The 27,035-nt window shown below is 37.3% G+C and overlaps 1 protein-coding gene across 1 annotated transcript; it reads left to right on the top strand.

Moving 5' to 3' along the window:
• LOC127633523 (thrombospondin-2-like) lies at window positions 1-24,892 on the top strand. The gene is made up of 21 exons (XM_052112690.1): window positions 1-307; window positions 607-745; window positions 1,340-1,914; window positions 4,979-5,063; window positions 8,318-8,529; window positions 10,714-10,948; window positions 11,046-11,216; window positions 11,785-11,961; window positions 13,121-13,294; window positions 13,430-13,557; window positions 13,804-13,956; window positions 14,098-14,316; window positions 15,540-15,647; window positions 16,517-16,676; window positions 16,766-16,884; window positions 17,273-17,507; window positions 21,545-21,772; window positions 21,902-22,173; window positions 22,316-22,413; window positions 22,928-23,067; window positions 23,157-24,892. The coding sequence occupies exons 2-21, from the start codon at window positions 679-681 to the stop codon at window positions 23,162-23,164; spliced, it is 3,564 nt and encodes a 1,187-aa protein (XP_051968650.1). The 5' UTR covers window positions 1-307; window positions 607-678; the 3' UTR covers window positions 23,165-24,892.
• Window positions 24,893-27,035: the final 2,143 nt, after the last annotated feature.

Here is a 27,035-nt window from a genome sequence, read left to right as displayed (position 1 = left end):
CTCTCCAGCCCCCTCATAAAACAGTTATGAAGAGCAAGCGAGTCCGGCATCAAGAATTAAAGTTGATTTTTTTGCATCTCTCTGTGAACTGAGTAACCCGTTTCGTGCTCGTATTTTAAACTTTGCTCTTGGGGACAGGTGGCGTCTCCAGGTTTTACGCAATTCATTTTTTTAGGTTTTTTATGTGCTTACAATTGTGGAACTGACTGAGGAGTAGGGCGGATAGGTATTTTCATCTAATACCGAAAATTCAACTCACTCTCTTTTTTATTTTTGTTATAATTCACAGAGTTCACCTTTTGTTTGGGTAAGGACCTTTGCTTTACTATTGTTGCTGATCTGATGTCATTTGTTAGCCTTTTTAGTTGTATCGTTGCTAGCCTATGTGTACGTTGCACACATTTTTAGATACTTGATAGTATAGATGAACTAAAACAAATTAATTTTTTTATTACAAAAATATACACAAACTCATGCGCAGATTTTGGAATCGTTGTGCATGACTGACATTTTCTCCATCGCGCACGGCGAAGTCCAATGAATGGCTTGACAAATGCAGCGGAGTTAAGTGTGTTTTAAAAGCTAATAATGTGTTTTTAATGCTAGGTGAACAAATCAAGTTTTCAGCAGGGCCACTCTCAAGGGACAGATCATTTTACAAACTTTAACGTTCAAAGAATGATTCTCCGAAGATGGAATGTCTGGTTGGCAATTTTGCTTCTTTGCACCTCCGTAAAAACTCAAGGTAAATAGTGTAGTTTTTATAATTATTAGCTTTTATATGTGTGTGCATTAAAGCATGAAACAAAGAATTTGTTTAAAGATTAGCATGTTGTTATTATTGTTACTTTTGCTTTACTCTAATATATCATTATTATGTGATACAGCATTATAATATTGGCTACAGCTCAAAACGGTCTCTTTAAAGGGATAGTTATGCCACAAATGGAAATGTTGTGATTATTTATTCACCTTCATGATGTTCCAGACCCAAACACCTTTCTTCCTTCTGTGGATCAAAAAGATGTTAGGCAGAAAGTTAGACTTAGTCACCAACTATTCACTTTTATTACATCTTAATTCCATACAATAGAAGTGAATGGTGACTGAGACTAACATTCTGTCTAACGTCTCTTTTTGTGTTCCATGGAAGCAACAAAAGTCATACAGGTTTGGAAGAACATAAGGGTGAGTAAATTATGTGATAATGAAACATTTTGGGTGAACTATGCCTTTAAGATGAAGGATTTAAAGCATGATAAAATATGTGTAATTGTGCTAAAATTATACAGAATAAAAAAAAATTGTAATGATAACAAAACATGTACCCTCAAAATAGGTCCTTCCCCCTCTCCACATGCACGGCTGGAAGATGAGACCGTTTTTGACTTGTTTGAAACCAGCGGAATCTCACGTAAGACTGTGGGTTTGAAGCTTTTCAAGGGTCTGGAGAGTGATGCTCCAGCATACCGCTTCATCCGTTTCGACCAGCTCCCCTCTGTCAGCTCCACTGCACTTCAACAACTTCTTTTGCAGATACAAAACAATGAAGGCTTCATTCTGACAGCCACCCTGCGCCAGGACCGAACGTCCCGTGGAACCATTCTTGCGCTGGAGGGCCCAGGAGAGCGCCGCCAGTTTGAGGTCGTTTCAGATGGCCGAACCAACACTCTAGATTTGGTGTACTGGTGGGCAGATGGCTCACGCAACGTGATCTCTTTTGAGGATGTAGACCTCTCGGATTCACAGTGGAAGAATGTAACACTCTATGTGCATGGAGAGACCGCAACCTTGTATGTTGGCTGTGGACTCATTGATAGCTTCATTCTTGATGAACCTTTTTACGAGCACCTGAGCGCCACAGGTGGCCGTATGTTTGTCGCCAAAGGGTCCACCCGAGAAAGCCATTTTAGGGTATGTAATGTCATTGATGCTGTGTACATTACTCATAAAAATATAATGGAGTGAATGCATATATGACACAAGGTAGAAAGAGGTTCCAGTTAAAGATCAACTGGTATAGCATGATGCTAGAAATGCCCTGGTCATGGGCAGGGATGGGCAGCATTTCAGATACATGTATTTAAAATATGTATTTGAAATACAAAATACTAAATTGTACTTTGTGTTTTAAAATCTTCTAATGAAATTTGTATTTAAATACATTTAAGTTTGGTTTTAGAGTATTTTCAAAATACATAAAATACTTTGTGCCAGTCAACCTCTTTGTTAGGTTGCTGATTTGCTGTATCTACTAGTTCAGGCATGCCCCCCAACCCCAACTTTCATTCACACGAGCTGCAGATGCCATAGAGAACAGCTCCATCTAGCATTGGGTGAGCTTATTTTTTGCGTTCCTACAAAGAAATATGGAGTCATGCTGCATTCCATTCAACTTGGATGTGAGATATTACTTGACATTTCCGATCTCCGATCATAAAGACATTCCATTGTAAGATGCTCAGAAGATGACGTATAAAGGCCCAGACATACATACGCAAGTACGTGAATCGAGACGCACCTTGCTACGCTAGCTTGATTCCACGTGTCGTTGCATTGTGAAATGTGTCAGTGCTCAATTCATAACCCAACGCAAGTATACACTGCATTTTCAGCGTTGACACAAGGGGCGATAGAGCGGATTTCTTCTTTCAATCAACAACCTTTATGGTGGACTCGGGAAGCAATTTGAAAAATAAATAAAACTTTTTGTCCCCCAGTCCATTCAAACGAACTTGTTTTTCTCCGTGTCTCTTACCCATTCCACAACTATTGACTCATCTACCACATATGGGCTGCATCCGAAAACATAGGCAGCTGACTTGCTGCCTAATCAGTTTATGGCTTAACTGACACGATATGCATGTACAACGGGACCACATGTTGGCCATGCGTTGGCCAATTGCTTGCATCTGCGTATTTGCTTGAAGTATGTTTCGGCCTTTAAGCTGCGTTCATACTGCCAGCAACACGCAGCGACAAAACAACTTCATCTCATTAATTTTCAATGAGAGCTGACGACTTCCGGCAACACAAGTGATGGCGACAGCCAATTAACTAACAATTAACTGTGTCCAGGAGCGACAGCCAATACGAGAGAAGATGGTAGAGCTCACGTGATCCTAATATTTGTATAATAATATTTATTGTAAAGAAACAATGCTGTTTAGACTCTCCATACACACCACTAGCGACCTAACCGCCAGCCACTAGCGACATGCAGCGACAAAGTAGGTGGCAGTGTGAACGCGGCTATAGGAAACAAAACTGCAACAGTTAACATAAATAAAATCGTGGTATGACATTGTGTGATTATTTAACTGCAAAGGGCTACAATGATGTAATTAAATGAAAAGATAAAATAAGCTGTTCGCTTTAAAGCCTATGCACACAGCTCAGTCCTGTCTGTATTGTGTATAAGCATTATTACAGTGTATTCAGAGTGGTTTTGTTCTCCACAACTCCATCTTGTGCTCAGAGTAACAGAAGTGCTCCATTCGGTTCTGTGGGTTGAGCACGCCATTTTTAAAGCACTCTAGCACAGATTCACTTTAATTGAACTTTTGTATACTTCGAAGTATGTTTGACCACTACATGTTAATATACAAATACAAATAATTCACCTCATGGCATTTATGTACAGCAGAGGAGATGTTAAAATGAGGAGCATATTATAGTGAGGAGTATATTGCTTAATTTATATATTTGTTTTCTGTGAGTGAAGAGGAAAAACAAGGAAAAGTAATTTACGAAATCCATGGTTATGACCATTTTTAAAAGTTAAGCTATATTAAACAAATGTCTCGGTGTAATACTTTAATACTAAGTAATAATGTACTGCATCATCACGTTATAGTCTGCAGTGACGACCCTCTAAGTATTTGTGTTGCAGGTGTACTTTTACAAAAAGAGAGTATAAAATATCATGTTTTATGCACCTGTTTCTGAAGGGCATTCATTACAACGACATGTCATGCATTCATGTGGAAAACAAAATATGGAAGAAGCCAAATTTAAACAATTATACAATGAATGACGGCAAAAGCCCTTTTACTGTTGTACTGGTGAACATTAGTGAATAAACCTGCATCACTTATAAATTACATATTATGATTTATTAATGCATGATATCTAACATATTATTAAATAATTTGCTTAAAGCAAAACATGAAGGGTGAGTCATTAGTTGACTGCCATATACAACAAATTAATATTATTTAAATAAATTGCGGAAGTTAAATAGTTTTGCAAAATCATTGCTTTTAAGAATAAATATAGAAATGGCTGCTATTTGGCATTTTGCACTATGTAAGTTTGTAATCATGTGCCTGTTTATATATAATTGTCTTTAATTGATTGAAGAAGTAGGTGAATGAAAACAAAAGTTTCCAAGCAGTTGCACACCACATGGACTTTGTATTCAGAATAGGTCCAGACACATTTCAGCCTAATAGTTATACTTCATTGAATGGCCAATTTTACATGCATTTTGTGTATTTTCAAGATAATAAATACTGTATTTTATTTTGATACATTTTTCCCACACAGTATTTGGTATCTTTTTTTGGTACATTAAAACTGAGGTATTTTGTATTTTTATTTTAAATACATTTTCATGTATTTGTACCCTTCACTGGTCATGGGTTTGATTTCAAGGATAAGGATACCCACTTACTGATAAATGGAATACCTAAAATCCACTGTAAGTAACTTCTAACAAATGCATACAGACAACGGACAACAACAGTACATATGCAGGATGTCAATAATCCATCAACATTTTTAAATTTTGCTCACAGTAAGGTAATATAGTCAGCATAAGTTGCAGTGCATGCCAAGCAAGTTGCTGGAAACTGAATTAATGAATTATGGCTGATTCTCCAGTGTTCTGTAAATCCAAATTCCCAGTCATGGGGGATGTCTGTGAACAGTTGAAAATTGGCAAAGTAAGCCTGATTCCAGCTGTTGTTTCTTTCAGGGCTTGCTGCAGAACGTACGTTTTATCTTTGACACCCCACTTGAGGACATTCTGGAGAGCAGGGGATGTGATTTTGAAAACCCAGGTAAGTGGGGCTTGTGAGTCTTAACATTCTCTTAGCCAGCCAGCTAAAACATTTAAAAACATTTTTTTAGAAATCAAGATTCATTTCTGTTTGATAAAAAGTGTTGCAAAGCATTTATAACTCACATTTAGGTTATACCACAATGATGAGAAGGGTTGTTGTTGTGCTGGACGTAACAATAACATTGTTATTCCTATTTTGTGCAATGCAGTATATGGCAGCTCTCATAAGTTGCCCTTGCTCAACACAACGTTCTCTTAATAGACAAGGAATGTTAGTCTCACAAACCAAAGGTTAGACTATCAGCATTATTCTGGCCAAGAGCCGTACATTCATGTTAAATGTTATGTTTAGGGTTGGGTAATAGCCATGCATGCATCATGCATTAGATCTCATTTTGATATCGTAGAAAGATTTGATGCCATGAATGTAAACTTAGGCAAATCCAGCAACTTTCCATATCCGCTTCTTGTAACAGCCCAGTAGCCTACTTCGAAAACATATTGTATATGAATATGTGGTTCATTTTTCCCTCACTTTGAGCACTGTCAGCTGAATGTCAGCTTTGGGTTGATTATCATGGCTGTGGAAAGAATGGGGTCTTGAGCCTAACTTGATGTTAAAAAACAGCTTTTTAACATCTCTCCTTCAAGTGAAGTTTTTGGCTCTTGACTTTATAAATAAACATGCTTTGAGGGGCTCACACATGTGGTGACGTGTGTACATTCAGATTAGCTGTAGCAAGCCTATTTGAGGAAATTATTATCTTGCAATTGCACAAGTATGCATGTATTATAAGCCTGTATTTGCCTAAACTGGTCATCCATCAATCCAGTCTCAATGGGTTTTCAGGGCAGATCAGTACTCATAAATAAGGCTTAAGATTGGTGTGTTTTTGTAAGTGTAAGTGTGAAAAGTAGTGCCACCACACACACATATTCACAATCCTACATAAACTTAGAGAGACACACACGTAGCCATTTGAGAATTAAATACATTTTACAGATAGAAAACCGTACTGGCTTTACAAAAGGAGAAGAGATCAACATGCTATCATGATTTATAGACATTTTGAGTGTTTAGTGCACATTAAGCAGATATTTCTGTCCATGCTGTGATAATATACATATATCAACAATTTATGAAGCTTGAGTATCTTTGATGTATTTTGAAGTGTTATTTTGTTTGTTAGTTAATTGTAATTTCTGCACCACTATCAGAACGAAACAGAATTGCAAATATATTGACAGTTTCTTTCAAATACATTTCAAAGACTTCCTATATATTCCATTATTGAGAAAAGTTAGTTCTACCCCCAAATTCACATGATTGGATGTGCCAGTGTTGTTATGTCTGGCCCAGTCTTTAGCAATATTCCCATTACACACCACTAGTATTATCACACGTTATCTTAAGAAGAGTATATTATTCTGCTGCACAGTCATAATCTAATTTAAACACACCACTGTCCCACCCAAACTTTTATATTATACTATGTTCCATCTGATCTATTTAAAAATAATCACAGAAATTTTTCACTTCAAAAGACTGCTGTTGAGAGTCTTGTGTGCCTAGAAATAGCTCATGGTTACATGCTTGTTACATCACAGGAGCCCATAAAATGTTTTTATTTGGCTTCCTATTACAATTTTCAAGTGCATGAGTGTTGTGTATAAAGCAAATTATTGCAAACATGTTTATTCATCACACTGTGAGTAACCCCCACTGATACCCTATAGTCTGCATTATCCGTCACCGCACTTGCCTTAAAGGCATGCATAATCTTCCTGTGAACATAAAGAACATGGTTGACTGCCATCCCATCCCCACTGCAATGCAGTGTAGGAATTAGCTGATTGTGACCTCCCAAGTAGTCCTGCTGATTTCATTGCATTAATTTGTACTGCAAGCTTGGGATACAATTACCTTTCCAGACCATGTCTACTGTATCTGCATGGCTTTTACTGCATTTTCCTAGTTCATTATTGTAAATGTTGTGGTGTGGGTAGGATATTTACTATACTAGTCTCTTCTTACAGCAGTCATTTGTAGAGAATAGATACAGCCACTAACATTAACCTAATAGAATATAACTCTGTGTCCAAAACAGACATGATAAAGCGACAAGCAATTAAAGTGATCTCATCCATGTAATCAGAGTTTTTGTCCTTAACAGCCGAAATCTGCCACCTCAACAAGTGACAAGCAACAGAACATTTCTGTAGCATCGTGCCCGGTAGCCCCATCCACTGGGAACTCTCATTGGTCCAAATCCAGCTGCTGATAACAGTACATTAAAGATAAAATAGTTTATGAATCTCTGTGATAGTGTTGCTTCGTTCTGCAGTTGTGGACAGACACAGTGCTTGTAGCTGGAATAGTATTGTATTCCATCTAGTTAGCACCAAGTTCAGGAAGATTTTCTATGCAGTGTCTAGTTTTTAGAAGGCTTGAAACTAAGAGTGGGACTCATCAAAGTCCTGGAGATCAGATATTATAAATTGATATCTGGATCGCAATATGATAATATCGTGATTCTTTATGTTTAGTGGATCTATGATTCAAAGCTGTGATATATTGCTGTAAAGGGATTCAGTGGAAAGGAGGAGGCGAGAACCGGCTTGACAATATAAATAATAGTTTTAATGACAAACTTAAAAGACAAACACACATATGACGGACATGTCTGTAAACGATCTCTCTCTCCCGCACCACCGTCTGTCATCGGCCTTTATTCCTCTCGGAGGCTTAATTTGCCTGATAGGGGACCGGGTGTGTATGATGGATGGACATCAGTGTTTTGCACATCAAGAACTGAACTTCCTTCTTCACTTCATGTTGGTTTCATAATGGAGTGTGGTGCTAAGGCATGATCTTGGATCTGTAATAGGATCATTTTGGACAGTTTTGGGCCTTATAAATTAAACCATTTTTTGACGAATACAATAGTCAAATACAAATAATTGAGCGTTCTTTGATTTTACGCTTGACACTTTTTCTTTTTTTCCCAAAATAATATTACTGTGAAAAATATAAATTCATGGCATCAACATATTTGTACATTATTGTGGGGTTCAAAATCATGTAACAAATTAAAGTAATCCAATACACATTTAACAATTGGAAATTCTACATGACGAATATTTTGCACAAAACTGACAAACCTCAATATGTTCTACAGCTTTTAAACCAAACATCTGAGCTCATGTATTAATCTTAGATTATTCTTCTGTGAATCTTCTGTCTTTTTCCAGTGGTGGTGAATGCACTCAGTGAGATTGGAGAGGTTGTGGACGTTCCATCCTCCACTGCCACCAATGTGATTGACCAGAACACAGATGTTCCTGCAACCAGCTCTTCAGAACTAATGTGTGAACGTTCCTGTGAGGAACTGGCCAACCTCTTCCAGGAGCTCAAGGGTCTCAGAGTTGTCGTTAGCAACCTCATAGATGGTCTGCAGAAAGTGGTGCGTCCTTAACTCTTGAGATGTTGAAATAAAATTCTTTTTTTTTGCTTTGACAAACCCAAATGTATCCTCTGCAACATCAGTATTTTACCTACTTTGCCTTGTCTTTGTTATCTCAAACAATAGCTGTAGGGGCAGCATTACAGCATGAGGTAGAACTGAAAGAAGTACCACCACACTGTTGTTATCATGTCTTTGGCATCTGTTGAATTCCAATGCATTTCAGGCTTAAACAAGATTGAGCCATACCTTCAGTAGTGGCTAGTCTTTCAACAACCAACTAGTCGATTAGTAATGTCAACAAGTTTATCTAGATTTTATCCTGTCTCATTTTAGTTTGTATGTTTTTAGAAGTGCTGATTTAATTAATCTACTGACAGCATGCTGTTAGATTGTTTGGATGGTAAAACCATTTTTGAAAAATGTGATCTTTAAATTCCCTTTAAAGAACCACTGCTACAGCCATATATACACAAAGGCTGATGTCATGTTACACGATTTATTTTCTTTCTTTTTTCCTCTTTTTTTTCTTTGAGTGTTCTGCCATAAGTGATGCATTTTGAAGGCACTACCGGTATGTTAAAAGTAGTTCAAAACTTAAAAAAATGCATCTGGAGAACCCTGCATTTTGTTCCATTACATTGTGCTCCATCTAGGTGTTTTGGAACGCCTAAAAGCTTAAGTCCAAGTCAGGTAAACTGGAAACAATCCTAATTACACAGGTCTTACTTAAAGGAATAGTTCAACCAAAATTTTTCTCATTTAATCATTTACTCACCTTCATGCTATCCCAGATGTGTATGACTTTCTTTCTTCTGCTGAACACAAACAAAGATTTTAAGAAGAATATTTCAGCTCTGTTAGTCCTCACAATGCAAATGAATGATGACTAGAAATCAGAAGGTCCAAAAAGGATAAAAAGGCAGTGCAAAAGTAATCCATATGACTCCAGTGGTTAAATCCATATCTCCAGAAAGCACAGATCATTTATGTCCTTTTTTACTAGAAATATCCACCTTGGACCAGCCCCAACTAGTAGGTGGCTGAAAGTGAAAGTCACTTCCTCACCAAAATGTCAAAGTGTAGATTTACAGTAAAGAAGGACTTAAATATTGATCTGTTTCTTGCCCACACCTATCATATCTCTTCTGAAGACATGGAGTCGTATGGATTACGTTTATGCTGCCTGTATGTCCTTTTTGGACCTTCTGGGTTCTGGTCACCATTCACTGTTATTGTTAGGATCAACAGAGCTGAAATACTATTTTTTATCAGATAAACACTTTTTAATTTATTCTTATACAGAATACAAAATAAAACCATATAAATGAACAGAATCAACTATTATTCCTTTTAAACCCCCATTAATTCCCAATCCCCAACCCCACCCCAACCCTCAACAAATGTCACTGTGGTCAAAGCCTACTACATATAAAATATAAACACAACTTCTTTTTTCCTTTTTCTTATTTTTTATTTTTTTTTATAACAAAAGTATAACATTCAAGAAATAAAGAAAGAAATTGAGAAAATAAAATCCAACCAAGGATACTGAAATTTTCAAGCTGAAATTTTCTTTAAAAAAACCTTCATTTGTGTTCAGCAGAAGAAAGAATTCATACACATCTGGAATAGCATGAGGGAGAGTAAATTATGAAAGAATTTTCATTTTTGGGTGAACTATCCCTTTCAGACAGATTAGTTGACTAGTTGATCAGGCAACCCATAGACTTGTTGTTTTCAAAAATATGTTGTTGTGCATGTCTCTAGCACCTAAACTTTGGGTTTTGTACCAACAACTGCTGTAACTGAGAAAAGACCAGAGAACTTCCCTGTCTCCAAAGTTTCACATAAATAATAGGCATGTTGGACTGTCGAAGTAAACTGATTTTGTCAGATGTTAAATAAACCAGGGCTCACTGTAGCATTTTTTACTAACTCTGTAAGCATAATCAGGGTAATTGGACAGTAATTTGGTATCTACCCAAATACCTGTGGCAGTAATGTGAGCTCAGTAAATCACTGCGTTAGACGTTTTTTTGTTGCATGAAAATGTATACCTACTTTGACTGCTGGTTATGTCTGAGTAAGTGGGAAGCCAGAATCCCTGTCTTTGAGGAATGACGTCCCATCGTTGCATGAAGAGATTAAAGTGTAATTCCCTTTAAACTGATTTTATTTTAGACAGAGGAAAACACAGCAATGAAGGAGGCACTGAATAAGATGAAGAATCCTTTGGAGCTGAGCATGTGTTGGCAAGATGGGCGTTTGTTTGACGATAAAGAGGATTGGATTGTTGATAGCTGCACTAAATGTACCTGCCAAGAGGGAAAAGTTGTTTGTCGTCAAATCACTTGTCCTCCAGTGGCATGTGCCAATCCATCCTTCATCGATGAAGAATGTTGTCCAGTTTGCCTACGTAAGTAAACACCCTCCAAATAAACTGATAAACACACATACATTTTTCCATTGGTACATGATCTTTCTTATGATGTTGTTTATATATATTTGTCCAGCAATGGACAGTGAGGACGGCTGGTCTCCGTGGTCAGAATGGACTCAGTGCACAGTTACATGTGGAAGTGGCACCCAGCAAAGGGGACGCTCTTGTGATGACACAAGCAATACGTGTTCTGGACCCTCGATTCAGACACGCAAGTGCAGTTTGGGAAAATGTGATCACAGAGGTACAAATACAGAACTGTTTTTTTTTTTTTTGGTTATTGTTAAAGGAAAAGTTCAGGCAAAAAGGTTTTTGACTGTTCTTAGTGACCACATCTGTCAGGGCATCTATCTTGTAAAGCTTGTGTCCAGCCCAAATAAAAAATGACGCCTTGACATCATTGATGTCCAAACGACATTGGTTTGCATGTGTGTAATAACTCAATGTGACATGAACATTTTTGAGTTCTGGACTCAAAAGATAGTGTGAACTTTGGTGGAGGTGAAGGTTATCAGGGAATAACAACTTAAATTTGGGTTTGATCCTCACATAAAGTATTGTATGGCTTCAGAAGATTTGGAATACAGTATATAAGTCAAACAGTCTACTTTTATGTTGTTTTTTGGGTCTTTTTTGTCTCTATGAACTGACATTGTATGGAAAAGAGCTGCTTACATATCCTTAAAAAAATATTAATATGGAATGACATGAGAGTGAGTAAATAATATCAGAATTAAAATTTTTGGGTGAACAGTTCCTTTAAAGAGAACAGTTGGGGATTTCTATGGTAACATTGTGTTTTGCACTCTCAGTTCGTCAGGATGGTGGCTGGAGCTTGTGGTCTCCCTGGTCGTCCTGTTCAGTGACGTGTGGGGAGGGACTGATCACACATATTCGTCATTGTAATTCCCCTGTTCCACAAAGAGGAGGAAAAGACTGTGAAGGTGAAGGGCGAGAGACACAGAGCTGCCAGACAGAGCCCTGCCCGAGTGAGTATTATGTCCCAAACATGACAAATTAAAACTCAACCACAAACTGAGCACAACCACAGACTTGTTCATATAGATACAATCTCATCCCCCCCTGCCATTCAAATCTTAACTGGAAAACATAGAAAGGGTGATGTCATTTTTTCCAGGGCTTATATTATCCTTACAGCAGGGAGGGTACACAAATTGCTGGCAATTTGTTCATCAGGGGATTATGGGAAAGACACTTCTGACATGCTTAATGAATGAGATTCACCTCAGACACAGCACATGACTGGGAACACCCTGAGATTTCTGAAATCTGTGGCTCTGAATATTTAAGCCTCTGGCATCACTTTCACTGAGTATTTAGTTTCAGTGAAAAGCTTTGCCAGAGGTGTGAGTGACACGTGTGTTATCGCCTGCTCATTTAGGTATTTATGTGTTATTTCCACACAAGTGGGGAATGCGTAAGCACTCAGATTGCAGTATTTTGTAGTTATTATGTAACATAACATGAGGTCCACATTCAAATGAATTGATTAGGTCAGGTATTCAACAGTGATATTTGTCTAGCTTCATTATTTTGTTTCATTATAGATTCATATCAATTCTTTAAAGTCTGCATTAAAATATTACTAAGCTGTGTTCTCTTAAAGTTTTATATTGCACATTTTTACAATGCATTTTGCATCAGTTGAACAATGATACAATAAAACGAAATAATAACCAGTTCAATTACAATACAAAACTGAATAACAAGTAGCGAGACTTTACATAATACAATAATAGAAAAAAACATTAATTTCATAAGGTCAGAAAATCGCCGCTACAGACGCCAATAAAGGCGTCTGAATGACTGAGAACAGAATTGTGACTGAAATTGTTGGGGTGGGTTTCTGATATATAGCATTATAACCCCACATGTTAGTATCTCTCAGAGGCGTCTTGCCTATTCATACTAAGGGGCCACGAGCCCCATTAGATTTTTGAGCCAAGAGGATTTTGAATGGATTATTTATACTTCCAAATACATATTTGTACCTTCGATAATTAAATTAAATAACTCTTGGCAGAAATCTTTATTTTTATGTCCAAATTTTGTCAGTCCAAATCCACTCGAGCTTGGTGCCCCCTCAAAAAAAAATAGGTCCATGATATCCCTGGTATCTCTACATAGTTGATGGTGGCTGGGGTCCGTGGTCTCCCTGGGCAACATGCTCAGCAACATGTGGAGGGGGTCTGAAGAGTCGTGTTCGAGAGTGTAACAGTCCTGCTCCACTGCATGGAGGAAGGAAGTGTCTTGGAGACTCCATTGAGAATGAAGTATGCAACCGACAGGAGTGCCCTATTGGTAAGAATAATTTCCCTCAGTTTCCCAAAGTTGCTCAGATTCAATTTTTTGGTAATTAATGCCTTTAAGAAAGAATAATATGTTTCATTTTTCTCACTAAAAACATTGATGTGAGTTGTTATATTGATTTCACAGATGGCTGTCTTTCAAATCCATGCTTTTCTGGAGTTGAGTGTAGTACAGCTTCTGATGGATCCTGGGAATGCGGGCCCTGCCCCAGTGGTTACCGTGGCAATGGAACTTCCTGTGAAGATGTCAATGAGGTTAGCAAACTCACATCAGATTAATTCGATCAGAATAATTAGTGATGCTTTATACTTCATAAACATCATACTTGCCCAAACTTTAATTATTAAACTTCAGGGTCTAACTTGTCCTGCACTGTTCATGCTACAAACGTGAATGATATGTCAAATCATGTGAATCGAATGATCAAATTGTGATCCTTATACTGGATTTCTCTTCTCGTCTCTCTCTTTATTACTTCCTTCGCCCTCTGTGGTGTGCAGTGTGATATGGTTTCAGATCTATGCCATAAGGTGGGTGGCCTACAGCAATGTGTGAACACAGACCCGGGATTCCACTGTCTGCCCTGCCCCCCGCGTTACAAAGGGACTCAGCCCTACGGCATGGGAGTGGAGTCAGCTAAAACCAACAAACAGGTCAGTCATACACACATCAGCTCACATACCACTCACTTAGTGGCTAATTTATGTCCATCCTCCCAGCAGATACCCTTGACGTTCTGGTTCATCTATGTTTAAACAGACAACTTTAATTTACTGTTTCTTCCTCATGAATAGGTGTGTGAGCCCTACAACCCCTGCAAGGACAACAGCCACAGCTGCCACAAGTATGCGGAATGCATATTCCTTAGTCACTTTACTGACCCTATGTACAAGTGTGAGTGTCGTATTGGTTATGCCGGAGACGGCGTCATCTGTGGAGAGGACTTTGATCTGGATGGATGGCCCAACCAGGACCTTGTGTGTGGAGCAAATGCCACCTACCACTGCAAAAAGGTATTGCATTAACACAATTATTGTTGTCCCAGTGTGAACAAGTCAGTGGTCAGTTTAATTGGACAAATGTATACAACATTCAACATTATTGAAAGGGGAAGTTTTTTTTTTCTGTGTTAAATATTTTATACAATCCTAGGAATAGTTCACCCAATAATACAAATGATCTCATCGTTTACCCTCATGCAATCCCAGATGCGTATGAATTTATTTCTTCTGCCGAATACAAATGAAGATTTTTACAAGAATATTTCAGCTCTGTACGTCCAAACAATGCAAGTGAATGGTGGCAAGAACTTTAAAGCTCCAAAAAGCACATAAAGGCAGCACAATAGTAATCCATTCTTCATTGGTTCTCCAGTGGTTAAATCAATGTCTTCAGGAGCAATGTAATAGAGCATACAGCAACAGTAACATTGGCCCAATCATTGTGTGAATTTAGGGTGGGACTATCTGTTTTTCGAACCAAATGCAGATTGGGGGTGACATTAGTGGTGCAGAAGTATTACACTTTACGTTTAATTATTTATAAGGGTATACACTTCATGGGGAAATCAATCTCTTAATGGCTGTACATTTTCTGTTCCATGCAACAGTACTCTGTTTGCACCAACATTTAATTAATTTAATTTAATGTTAGCCAGACCTTCTTAAGATTTATCTGCGATCTGGTGACTGCTATGAAAAGGTTACTAAGAAATAAAAAATGGAAATAATGATAGTTTAGTCTTAATAAACCCCACTGGACAATGGCATCAAGTCAGGCAGAGGGCCCAGTGACCATTTACTAGAAGAATGTTTGGCTCAGTGTTTATTGTAGTGTGCCTTTTGGAATCGTATATTTCATTTGCTTTAAATGTCTTTGTGGTAAAGTGTTTAGGAAAGGGGAGGTAGAGCAAAAGTTATGATTACATCATTCTTCTCCTGTGATGGATAATTGCTTTATTATGTCATGATACACAGTGGAGATGAAACAGGATCAGAATCTAAAAGACATCATAGTTTTGAAATATGGGAAACAAAGACAAAGAAATCCATAAAAATCATAAAATATGTGCAAAAAGCAAATAATGGAAAATATTGGTAAAGCGAGAATAACAGAGAAAGCCTGAAATTCTTACGTACTGCTTGTGGATGATTTGATATGCATAACTATTATTGTCAGATGGTTTCCTGAGTACGTTCCTGCAATAAACTTAAAACATATTTTGCAATCTCTGCAGGACAACTGCCCGACTCTTCCCAACTCTGGTCAGGAGGACTTTGACAACGATGGACAAGGGGATGCTTGCGATAAAGATGATGATAATGATGAAATTATGGATGAAAGGGTGAGCAGATTTGGTACATATGAGGTATATGTAAGGCAGTGGTTCTCAAGTGGTCAAAGGTCTCCCAGGACTGTAGGAAATAACAGTGCTAAAGTCTAATAATAAAAGCAGCTCATCATATAAACATAGGTAGTTAGCATAGAAAAATAAATAGGCCTATCTTATTTTAAAAGAGGAAAAAATGTGTCCCATATTTTTGTTGCTGACTTTAAAATCAATCCAATCAATCTCTGCAGTATTTTGGCCTCATACTCGAAAAACATAAACAAATGACACAAGTAAAAGATAATACAACCCAAATTACATTAATTACAGGTTCACTTGGGAAGATAAACGTGGTTTGTGCCAACTACAATGTGTTATTTATGTGGTGAATTATTGAAAGCAGAGAGCATGAAATTATCGAAATTAAAAATCAAACAAAAGATTTTGCCTATTAATGTTAAATTAATAAATTGTGAAGATATTTTTTATTATGTTCTTTAAATGACTAATTACTACATTTTAGTAATATGTTTGGTTGCCACTTAGGCTACACATTCACTCTAATCCGTTTTGTTTTGAAAACTCAGTTTTCAGTTTCTTAACATTATTTATTGTCTTCCAAAGTATGCGGTATTGGAGAGCATTTTCAAAATGCTCCATTTTTGGTAGAGGAATTGGCTGTTTTAGTGTGAAGGCATCAACGTACCAACATGTATGCAATTTTTTAAAAATAAAATGTATTAGTGTGGAGTGGCCTCAATGTCTAGTGTAAATGATATGTCCTGAAGCAAAACCGAGAGAACCTTTGATAAAAAGTTGATAAAAAAAAAATGCACTATGCATATGGTTGCATGTACTGTACATTTATGACATATTTTTTCCAGGACAACTGCCCCTTGATGTATAACCCTAGGCAGTATGACTATGACAAGGATGATGTTGGTGATCGTTGTGATAACTGCCCTTATGAACACAACCCCGCACAGACTGACACAGACAACAACGGAGAAGGAGATACCTGTTCCTTTGATATAGACGGAGATGGTATAGTCCATTAAAAGTCATATGATTATTATTGGATTGTGACTTGCAGGTGTGTGATTCACATATCTTTTTCATATTAATGCTTTCAGAGATTCTAAATGAGCGAGACAACTGCGCTTTCATTTACAACACAGAGCAGAAAGACACTGATTTAGATGGCATTGGAGACCAGTGTGATAACTGTCCCTTAGTCCATAACCCACAACAGGTCTGGATGAAAACAGACACCGAGTTATTTTGAAGTGTAAACAACTTAAAAGGATAGTTCACCAAAAAATGAAAATTCTATCATCATTTACTCACCGTTATATTGTTCCAAACCAATATGACTTTCTTTCCTAAATGGAAATCAAAAGGAGATTTTAGGTAGAATGTAAGCCTCAGTCAACATTCACATTCATTGTATGTAAAAAAAAATATAAATTTAAAGTGAATGGTGCGGCTCACAATCTGTATGACTTAAAGATGGTAAGTCATATGGGTTTGAAACAGCATGAGGTCGAGTAAATGATGACAGACTTAATTTCAGGGTGAACTTTCCCTTTAAGTATTAATATTAATATTATTTTACCAAAATAACCATCTTGTTTTCATAGACGGATACAGATAATGATCTAGTTGGAGACCAGTGTGATGACAACCAGGACATTGATGAAGATGGCCATCAAAATAACATGGATAACTGCCCCTACATTTCCAACTCTAACCAAGCCGACCATGACGGAGATGGTAAAGGAGATGCTTGTGATCATGATGATGATAATGATGGCATCCCTGATGACCGGGATAACTGCAGACTGGTTCCCAACAAGGACCAACTGGACTCTGATGGTGAAAAAACTGTTATGCTTACTAAATTATAACTGTAGTTATTAATAATCCAATATATTTTTTCTGACGAGTACATTTTTGAGCATTCAAATCATGTAATTATTTTCACAGTAATTTGTGTGCTCATAGGTTGCATTAGACTACAATCATTGAGGTTTTGTCAGTCTGTCAGCATGTCCACAGTCCATTCACTGACAGTCTGATGCATATTGCACTTATAACTTTAAAGCAGTTGTGGAAATCGGAAGCTCCAATCAGAAAGCCTTGACAGCAATGCAACTTTTGGGAGTCAGGGTGCACAGGTCAGGTCGCAGGGTAAAAAATTTGTTTTTAAAAGGTAATGGGTTGATTGCTTGTGAAGAATAATTAATCTTTGGATTCGCGAAAAATTCCCATGGTTTGTGACTTTTAAAAGATGCTTTGAGGCACTCAGTAGCAAGCAAACTAGATAGTCGAGAGAAGAACTGTTGTATATTGCGCTGTAGTTTTCTGTCTGTGAAATAATTATTACTTATTACTTTTGTATGGACAGAAATTCTCATCAAAAGTCTTCACTCATGTCTTCTAATTTGGGATTTTCTGTAAAACTGTGTATGGAGACTGCCACAGCATATTTTGAAAATGTTTTTCCACATCTGTCAATTATTTTGGTATCATCTATTTCAGATACGACACTTAAAACTAAACAAACTGTAGTTGATCACTTTTCATATCGGTCAAAATGTCTCTCCCTATCAAGTTGGCTGTTCTTGGCCAGAATAAGCTTAAAAAAATGGACCAGAAATGATACCACTAGTCAAAAGTCTGGGGTTTTGTTGAGAGAGATTTGACTGTCTAAACTCTTAACCCCAGACAGAGTAAGGAATGTGTTCAATGATGTGGCCTTTCTAGACTGCCTGTGGCTATGTGTCTGATTAATGATATCTGACACTGCATCATCATGTGAACAGTTGCTCTGAAGATCATCAGAACACCACAGAGATAACCGATAAACAATGTCTAGAATTTTCCTATAGGCTCCTCACACCTGTTTGTGTTAATATACAATCCTGCCTCCAATTTGTATTTGCAAGCCTCTATTGTTTTGGACATTCATATTTCCTATGAGGATCGTCCAAGAATCTGTCCCATAAATAAAAAGAATATCAAAGGGAAGGCATGAATGACGAGGGGGAGGGTGTGGCCGGGCCGTGATGATGCATGAGATAAAGGGGAGCTGTAGGCGCCAGTTTGAGAGAGAGAGAAAGAGAGAGAGAGATTATGTTTTATGTTGTTCATTTATATCATTAAAGATTATGTTTAGTGTTCAGTCGGTTCCCACCTCCTCCTTGCCCACCTTTACCTATTAAAGCATGAAAAGCAGGCAGATAACAGATGCATACATTCCTTGCTGGCATCAGAAATGCAGAAGAGTTGCATCCTGGAGTAATACTTTTATCAATAAGTTTATGAGGTTTTTGAGACAAAGATATGCACAGTTTGACGTTAAGCCTAAATGGTATAATGGTGGAATAAGTACTCTGTTGTTAGGCCATGCTTACTGCTGGGCATTTCTTTTTAAAAGTAAATTTGAAATTTAAGTGGGGTGAAATTGGCCTTGGCATTGAAAAGGGTGTTCGTTTGAGCACTCCTCCTCACACTCTCCAATTGCTAGCTGAAACTGTCATGGTCTAAGATTGGAGATCTTTAAGTTTCTTTTGGCTTAGAAAGCAGAGCCTAAAGCTTTGTGAAAAAAGGCATTGTTTTCCATCTTTCCAAAAGGGAAAGTACATCTTGGCTAGGACTATACTGTGATGCCAGTGGTCTGCAGATCAAATTAATGAATAATGTGAAGCTTAGATTTGAATTATCTAGGTCAATGGATTTTGAGGACATCTCCTAGAATCTTTACACGAAGAAAGTATACAGCTCCATATGACCTCAAAAGCACATGAGGATTTGACAACCCTACTTTAACCCTACTTTAACACTAGTTCATACGATCGTAACTGCTAGTTACGATCGTATGAACGACCAAGCGAAGTCGTACTTACCAGTGTAAAACTTGGAATTCTAGATGATCCCAGATACCTAGTTTTGGCCAAATTCTAAGGAAGCAACCTATGTATCCTTCTCCAGGTAGGCGATCCCAGAATGCACCGTAATGTGGTCGGTGGAAAAATGTATCCAAGATGGCAGATGAAGAGAGAGAAATTTTGATTATAAATATACCTTAATCCATTCAATATGGAAAATTATAGATACATTTATTTTATATCATAGAAAACTTTCTCTCTTCACCTTTGTTGAAATCTGTTGCAAGCAGAGTCTCTCGTGCATTGTGAGTGAGGAGTGCTATTTGAATGATGCATGGAGCTGCTGCCTATGTAGAATGTTCCAAATTGCTCTCTTATGAGGTATTATTTCAGTAAGGATGCTGCCATAGAAGACAGCTGCCTATGTAGGCAGGAGACAGCAAAACAAAGAAGTTTTGGAAGAGACCCAAAGTCTTGTCTAAAACTATTAACTAGTTATAAAATTGTTGAAGATTGATGATTAAACAGACATTAAATTAACAACAACTTGCTAGCTAGATAGCTAGTCAGAACATCATGTAGATCATTGGTTCACAACCCTGTTCCTGGAGGCCCCCCAAAACTACACATTTTGGATATCTCCCTAATCAAACACACCTGATTTAACTAATCAGCTCGTTAGTGGAGACTCCAAGACCTGAATTGGATGTGTCAGAAAAGGGAGATATACAAAATGTGCAGTTTTGGGGGGCCTCCAGGAACAGGGTTGAGACCCAATGATGTAGATAGTCAAATAAACCATCAGATTGATAGATTGATGGAGAGGGGGGAGTGACCGAATGAGAGAGCAGCTTAAAGCAGATCAAGTTTAATCAGTTTACATTATAATTTTTTGACAGTTGAAGTTTTAATTAACAAGCATTCCATAGGCTTGTTTGAACATTCCATCAATGTAAATTCATGGGATTTGTTTAGATTTTAGATCACCAGCTGTGTGAAAACCGTGTGTCCTGTCAGTTTGAAAAGACATTGCACACTATCCCAGAACAGTCTGAAGGTCTGCACTAGGGATGTGCGAGACTAGTCGACTAAACGGTTCTGATGCTGCTAGTCGACACTGGAATTACTAGTCGGTTAATATTTCCCCCCATTAAACCGATCATCATTTTTACATATTTACGTTTGGCTTTATATTTTTACAGAGGCTGCACTTAAATTACTGTCATATTAATGTTACATATTTGAAATAGAATTAATAATACAAATATTATTTTAAAAAAAAAGGATATCTGGAGCAGATACAAAGTTTAATTTAATCTGCTTCATCCCTCTCTCACTCGCGGAATGCTCAGGAAAATGTCCTCTCACTAGACAAGCAAACTCTGCAATATAGTTATGAAATCACTTCGGTGGTGGTGCGGGAATCTGTTTTCCAAACATTTGAAAGTTCCTATGGATGTTTTCGCATTTGAATCTTCTTTACACCTGTGCATGCTTGTACGTTATTTTTCTGCTGTGCAGGCTTTTTCAAGCACAGGATATCAGCTTTAGGTTAGTCAAGTCCTGTCTTTCACCGGACCATGTGGACGTGTTAATTTTGCTCATCAAAAAATGTATGCTTTTGAATAAGTAGCCTAGAAAATTACTGTTTATTTTCAATGACGTGCTGACTGCTCAACCCTTTCCAGCTGGAGCTTTTTTTTTTTTTACATCATAACTGTTATTGGTTAATATTTTTACAGAACAGATGTCATATTAGATCAATGGCTAATGCGCAACTGCACATCGGGAAATATGTGCAACTTATCGGCAAATTTTTTTGCTCTCTGGTAGATTTAGAGAGGCTTAGTCTACCTATTAATTATTTTCAACAATGTCTCGACTGTGTTAATATGTGCCCAACACATAGGAGCTTGCCAGCTGCACTTGAAGGCAGCATATATATGCAACTTTCAGAGCAGGTGGTGGTCAAGTAAGAGCTAGGTTCAATTGTTGCTGTAACATCCTTATATCTTCCCTTAGGTGATGGTCGTGGTGACACTTGTGAGAATGATTTTGACAATGACAATGTCCCAGATATCTTTGATGCATGCCCGGAAAACAGCGCCATCAGCATCACCGACTTCCGCAAGTTTCAGATGGTTCACCTTGATCCCAAAGGAACCACACAGATTGATCCCAACTGGGTGGTCCGAAATCAGGGCAAAGAGCTTGTGCAGACTGCCAACTCTGACCCTGGCATTGCAGTGGGTAAGTGAGCTTTGTACTTGGCAGTATAAACATTTTTGGCAGTTTCTCATACATGCCAAAGCTTACTGACATATTAAAAAAATGCCAATACTGATTTTGTATTTTGACATTGTTTCTGCAAAACAACAGGCTTTGATGAGTTCAGCGCAGTGGATTTCAGTGGAACCTTCTACGTGAATACAGACAGGGATGATGATTATGCAGGCTTTGTGTTTGGATACCAATCTAGCAGACGTTTTTACGTCGTAATGTGGAAACAGATCACGCAGACATACTGGGAAGACAGGCCATCCAAGGCATTTGGCATCTCTGGTGTGTCCCTTAAGGTGGTCAACTCCACCACAGGCACTGGGGAAAACCTTCGTAATGCATTATGGCACACAGGCAACACCAAGCAACAGGTGAACAGTCTCTTGCTTTTTATTTGTCCAGACAGATTTCTCTTTTCATGCCATTACTAACAATAAACTGCCCCATAAATTTTAATTATTCAAAGCATTACCCTCTGTCTAAATGATAGATGGCTTAAAATGCATCTTTTAGGTGCGCACTCTGTGGCATGACCCAAAGAACATCGGATGGAAAGACTTTACTGCATACCGCTGGCATCTCATCCACAGACCAAAGACTGGCTTCATTAGGTATAGACTCTGACTCTTGTTTAGTCATCAACACACTCAACCAGTTTTTCAAAGACATATCCACTTTTGTTTGAACCAATGAATGTCCATGACCAATAACCCTTCCATGACTATGGAAGTATTTTAATGACAAATATCTTTGAAACAGCTTGTTGAATTGCACTTATTGAAAAATAAACATTGCAATAACAGTGCTTGCATTTTGGGGGGATATCGCACACAATTCCATCATTAAAAATGAATAGTAAATATTCATCTTTCAAAGTTGGCTCAAATTTGGTATTGCAGGAAAAGTAGTAGAATGCACAATATCTATTAGTGTCCATTACTTTTTAGGATTGCATTAATTTCCATGACTTTTACTAGATTTTTACAATCAGTGCTGGATCCCTGATCATTCCAGTTAACCAAATGTTATTGTTGGAAAACTGTATTTGTGCTACCATATGTGTCTTTTTAAGAAAACAAATTTGAATGTTAAATAGCTGTCAAATTTATGCTATGCCCCCCCCAGAGTTGTAGTGTATGAAGGCAAGCAGATCATGGCCGATTCGGGTCCCATTTATGACAAGACATTTGCTGGTGGGAGACTTGGGCTATTTGTTTTCTCCCAGGAGGCTGTCTTCTTCTCTGACCTCAAATATGAATGCAGAGGTAAACAAATGTGATATTTCTGATTTCAGTATCATTGTCTTGATTGTGTTCCTCTTTTTTATCATTGTGATTTTTCTTTGGTTTTGCAGATAATTGAGATTGATTGGAATATCATGGACTTTGTCTTGTCCTTTATTATCAAAACAAAACCAGAACAGATCAGTGCCTAATTGGAAGCAAAATGTAGACTTTTTGCAATAAGTGGCCACATGAGGGAAACACTTACATCCACAGACTACAAGTGCCTTCAAGAGGTGAATATACCATGCAGTGGACATCAAACTTTTTGGAGGAAACAAAAGTTTGGTTAGACCACCACATTCCTTTGAATTCTCATTCAATAGTTGCACAAATAATCTTTGTAATGCTACGATGAGTCCTGCCATCTTGAAAATTAACCCAAATCTCAGTGTTGGGCATTTATAGTTTTGTTTCACAACATTTAGTCTTTCATATGTGTCTTTCTAGTCATTCTTATGGAGAGAAATGTAATGCAGTAGTATTGTTTTTGTTTTGTTTTGTATTGTTAGTGGAGGTGTATTATATTCAGGCTTTTACTACTATCTACTGTAACTTATTTAAGTTCATTAGTTAAAATCTCTTTTGTATTTCCTCTTGCTGGCAAATTGTAAATACTTATTTATTTGTTTACATTGACACATTCTTGCAAATGAAATAAAAAATGGATGTTTGCATATGTTATCAATTTGCATTCATGGTCATAGTCAGTAAGGCTTTATCATTGGTTATTGCTGTATGTACAGATAAAGTGAATGTGTTCTGATAGAAAGCGGACATAAGAAAGTGTAATATTAGTTTGATTAGTGCTCAAAGTTACTTTGTATATTCCTGAAGGTCAGCGTTTAAGAAAAATCTGTGTTTCTCATTTCTGAAATAAATGCGTCTGGATGAAAAGAACCAATTCTTAAAGCAATAGTTCAAACAAAAATGAAAAATGTCTCATGTAATTTCAAACCCTCATGATTCCATGCAAAATAAAGGGAGATGTTAGGCAGAATGTCAGCCCCAGTCAACATTCACTGTTCACTAATTGCATTACTTTTCCATACAATGAAATTAAATAGTGACTGAGGCTTTCATTCTGCCTAACATCTCCCTTCCTTTCCATGGAAGAAAGAAAGTCATGCAGTACATACATTTGGAACAATTTAAAGGTGGGTAAATGATGAAATAATGTAATTTTTTGGGTGAACTATCCCTTTAATATCATGTTCCTTAAAGCCAAAACTAGCACATACTGTAGATGCATGTTTTGCAGTTTTATCCATTGTTTTTCATCCAGTGAGACTTGCCTTGCTCATAGGTACAATGGTAGTAAGCCAGGATTGTGATCTCATTAACTATCAAGTTTCTAGGTCACCCTAATTTGGGATTGAACCAGCAATTTTTCAGTTATACCACAACCTTCATTTATAAGCCATTAAATTCAAGGAAAATAATAATTCAGAAAATGCCAAAGAGTAATCTAAGATAATATACATATAAAAAAAAGTTTCTATGAGCTGAGAAGGGAAGATGTTTTATGCCTGTCACTAACATACTTTAAACCTCATTTGCATTTATCAACTTAATTTCCTGTTGTTATCATCAACAATTCAATCTATATAACAACGTGAACCACTTCATTATTTGACTGTAAGATTAGATTCATCTACAGTGTACAGCTTGCTGCTAGTCATATTTTTATTGGTATCATAATTGTGAGTATTAAGTTGCTTCTGATTTGCTTTTTTTCACTCATATCCATTTTTTTGGGCAAATGCTGTGTGTGATGAAATATTTTTGGTCAATAAAATTAAATAGACAAACTACATTGCTCTCGTTTGGGTTAATTTATTTTCCTTCAGAGGTGCACTTTATCCAAATATGAGTCTGAAGGTACTCTTTGACAGCCAAATTCCATAGCCTGTACATTCATACATTAATATATAAGATATAAAGCTTACATTAATATTATATCATTAATAAAATCAAGATTGAAGCTATATTAAGAGAAATCCATACAGAAATTATGTAGGACCTTGATTGACAAGCCTTGGATTGAGGCTTGGTAACCTTGGAAAAAATTAAATAGTGGTGAATGAGAGACCACAGCAGTTATTTTTGAATTTCCATTAGCTACAACAGCAAAGGAAAAAAAAAGGAAAACTATAGAGAGATATGGATTACGGCAGTTTACTGTCACTTCCTTAGCAGCTGTATTTAAACAGTTTTTTATTTATTTATTTATTTTTATAAATAATACCAGGGTAATACACTGATCAGCCACAACATTAAAACTACCTACCTAATATTGTGTAGATCCACATCGTGCTGCCAAAACAGTGCCAACCCACATCTCAGAATAGCATTCTGACACTCTATTCTTCTCACCATTGTAGAGCGGTCATCAAACAAAAATCATCCAGTGAGTGGCAGTTCTGTGGACGGAAATGACTTGTTGATGAGAGAGGTCAACAGAGAATGGCCAGACTGGATAGAACTGACAAAGTCTACAGTAACTCAGATTACCGCTTTGTGCAATTGTGGTGAAAAGAATAGCATCTAATAATGCAATTCTGAGACGCGGGTTGGCACTGTTTTGGCGGCACGAGGAGGACCTACAAAATATTTGTCAGGTGGTTTTAATGTTGTGGCTGATCAGTGTATAATACAAAGAATTATGTTATACATTTACACTAAATAAATAATATTTTAAAAAGTATTTACAAATATTTAGCCAGATTTACCCTGCTAAATAAGGCCATCACGTCATAACAGTTGAGATGAGTTTTTAATTAAAATTTGTGTTTGAATTTCAAAGCATAAACTGTTCCAAATTACCTAACCATTTCCAATTTTGGTAGTGTTTTTCTCCCTTCCATCCAGTGATCCTTGGGCTCACTTTGGAGCATTAAGATGAAAACTGCTCGGTAGAATTAAGCAGGCATGCTGTCCTCCAGTAATTCTTCTCTCTGAAAGAGTGCCCACTTTTCAGTTCTTTCAGATTCTGCAGTGCAAAGTCAGAGAATGATGTGGTAGCAATATGTGTGCATGCGCATGTGTGTTTTTGTGCATGCAGCTGACACAACAGTGCAATTATAAGGGGTGATTAAAGGGGAAGTGTAGTGTTAAATCTAATGATCACGCCACATAGCAACAGAAAAACAGAAAAGGATTTGTAACACAGACATGGAGACAAGCATGTGGAGTATTTAAAGTTGAGCTTGTCCTTCTTGAAAACAGAGAATATTTAGATTTTGGAGAACATCCTGAAATATGTCATCATTGCTTCTGATGCACATGAATGAAATGTTTTCATTCACTTCACATTTTTTATCTCTAAAACTTGGCTGTTGTCTTACCATTGTTTAGTAGAAATATAAACAAATCCAGCTGTGCTTACGAAAGACTCTTCACAGAACATTAGAAAATTATGAGTCTACTTCACTTTTCATTCGGAGAAAAGCAAACAGGGTGTCTCCTGAGGAGATATCAGACAAGTACTTGTTCCAGAGACAGGCTCAATTTCAGCATCCAATTCTTAGTGCAGTGAGAGAGTGAGAGTGAGAGATCTCATAGGAAGCTTCTAAGAAGTTTTAAATGTAAGCCTTCATTTCTGAAAAGAGCCATTATAAAGCAGAAATATTGTGATATTTAGTATGAATTAAGCCCAAATAATGAAAATGAAAGGTTTGAGATATTGCAGACCACAGTGTTGTTTCATGTTTTGAACAACAACTTTAGTGTAGCATCAAATTTAAAGTAGTAAAGACACATCTGCTTAAATTTCCACGCAGTTAAAGGCACCTCCGCACAAAAGGGCACATTTCTCCACTTAAATCTCTGTGCTCTAAAAGGCACCTCTGCTTAAAAGGGCACCTTTAGATTTGTGAACGAAAGGGGCAGGGGCTTGGCCCCTGTAGCCCCCGTTCTGTGCACGTCAGTGTAGTAGTGGAGTAAAATTG

Source organism: Xyrauchen texanus, chromosome 40, assembly GCF_025860055.1.
Source record: "Xyrauchen texanus isolate HMW12.3.18 chromosome 40, RBS_HiC_50CHRs, whole genome shotgun sequence".
NCBI classification, from domain to species: domain Eukaryota; kingdom Metazoa; phylum Chordata; class Actinopteri; order Cypriniformes; family Catostomidae; genus Xyrauchen; species Xyrauchen texanus.
The sequence above is the reverse complement of the archived record's forward strand: the minus strand, read 5'-3'. Positions and strand labels throughout refer to the sequence as shown.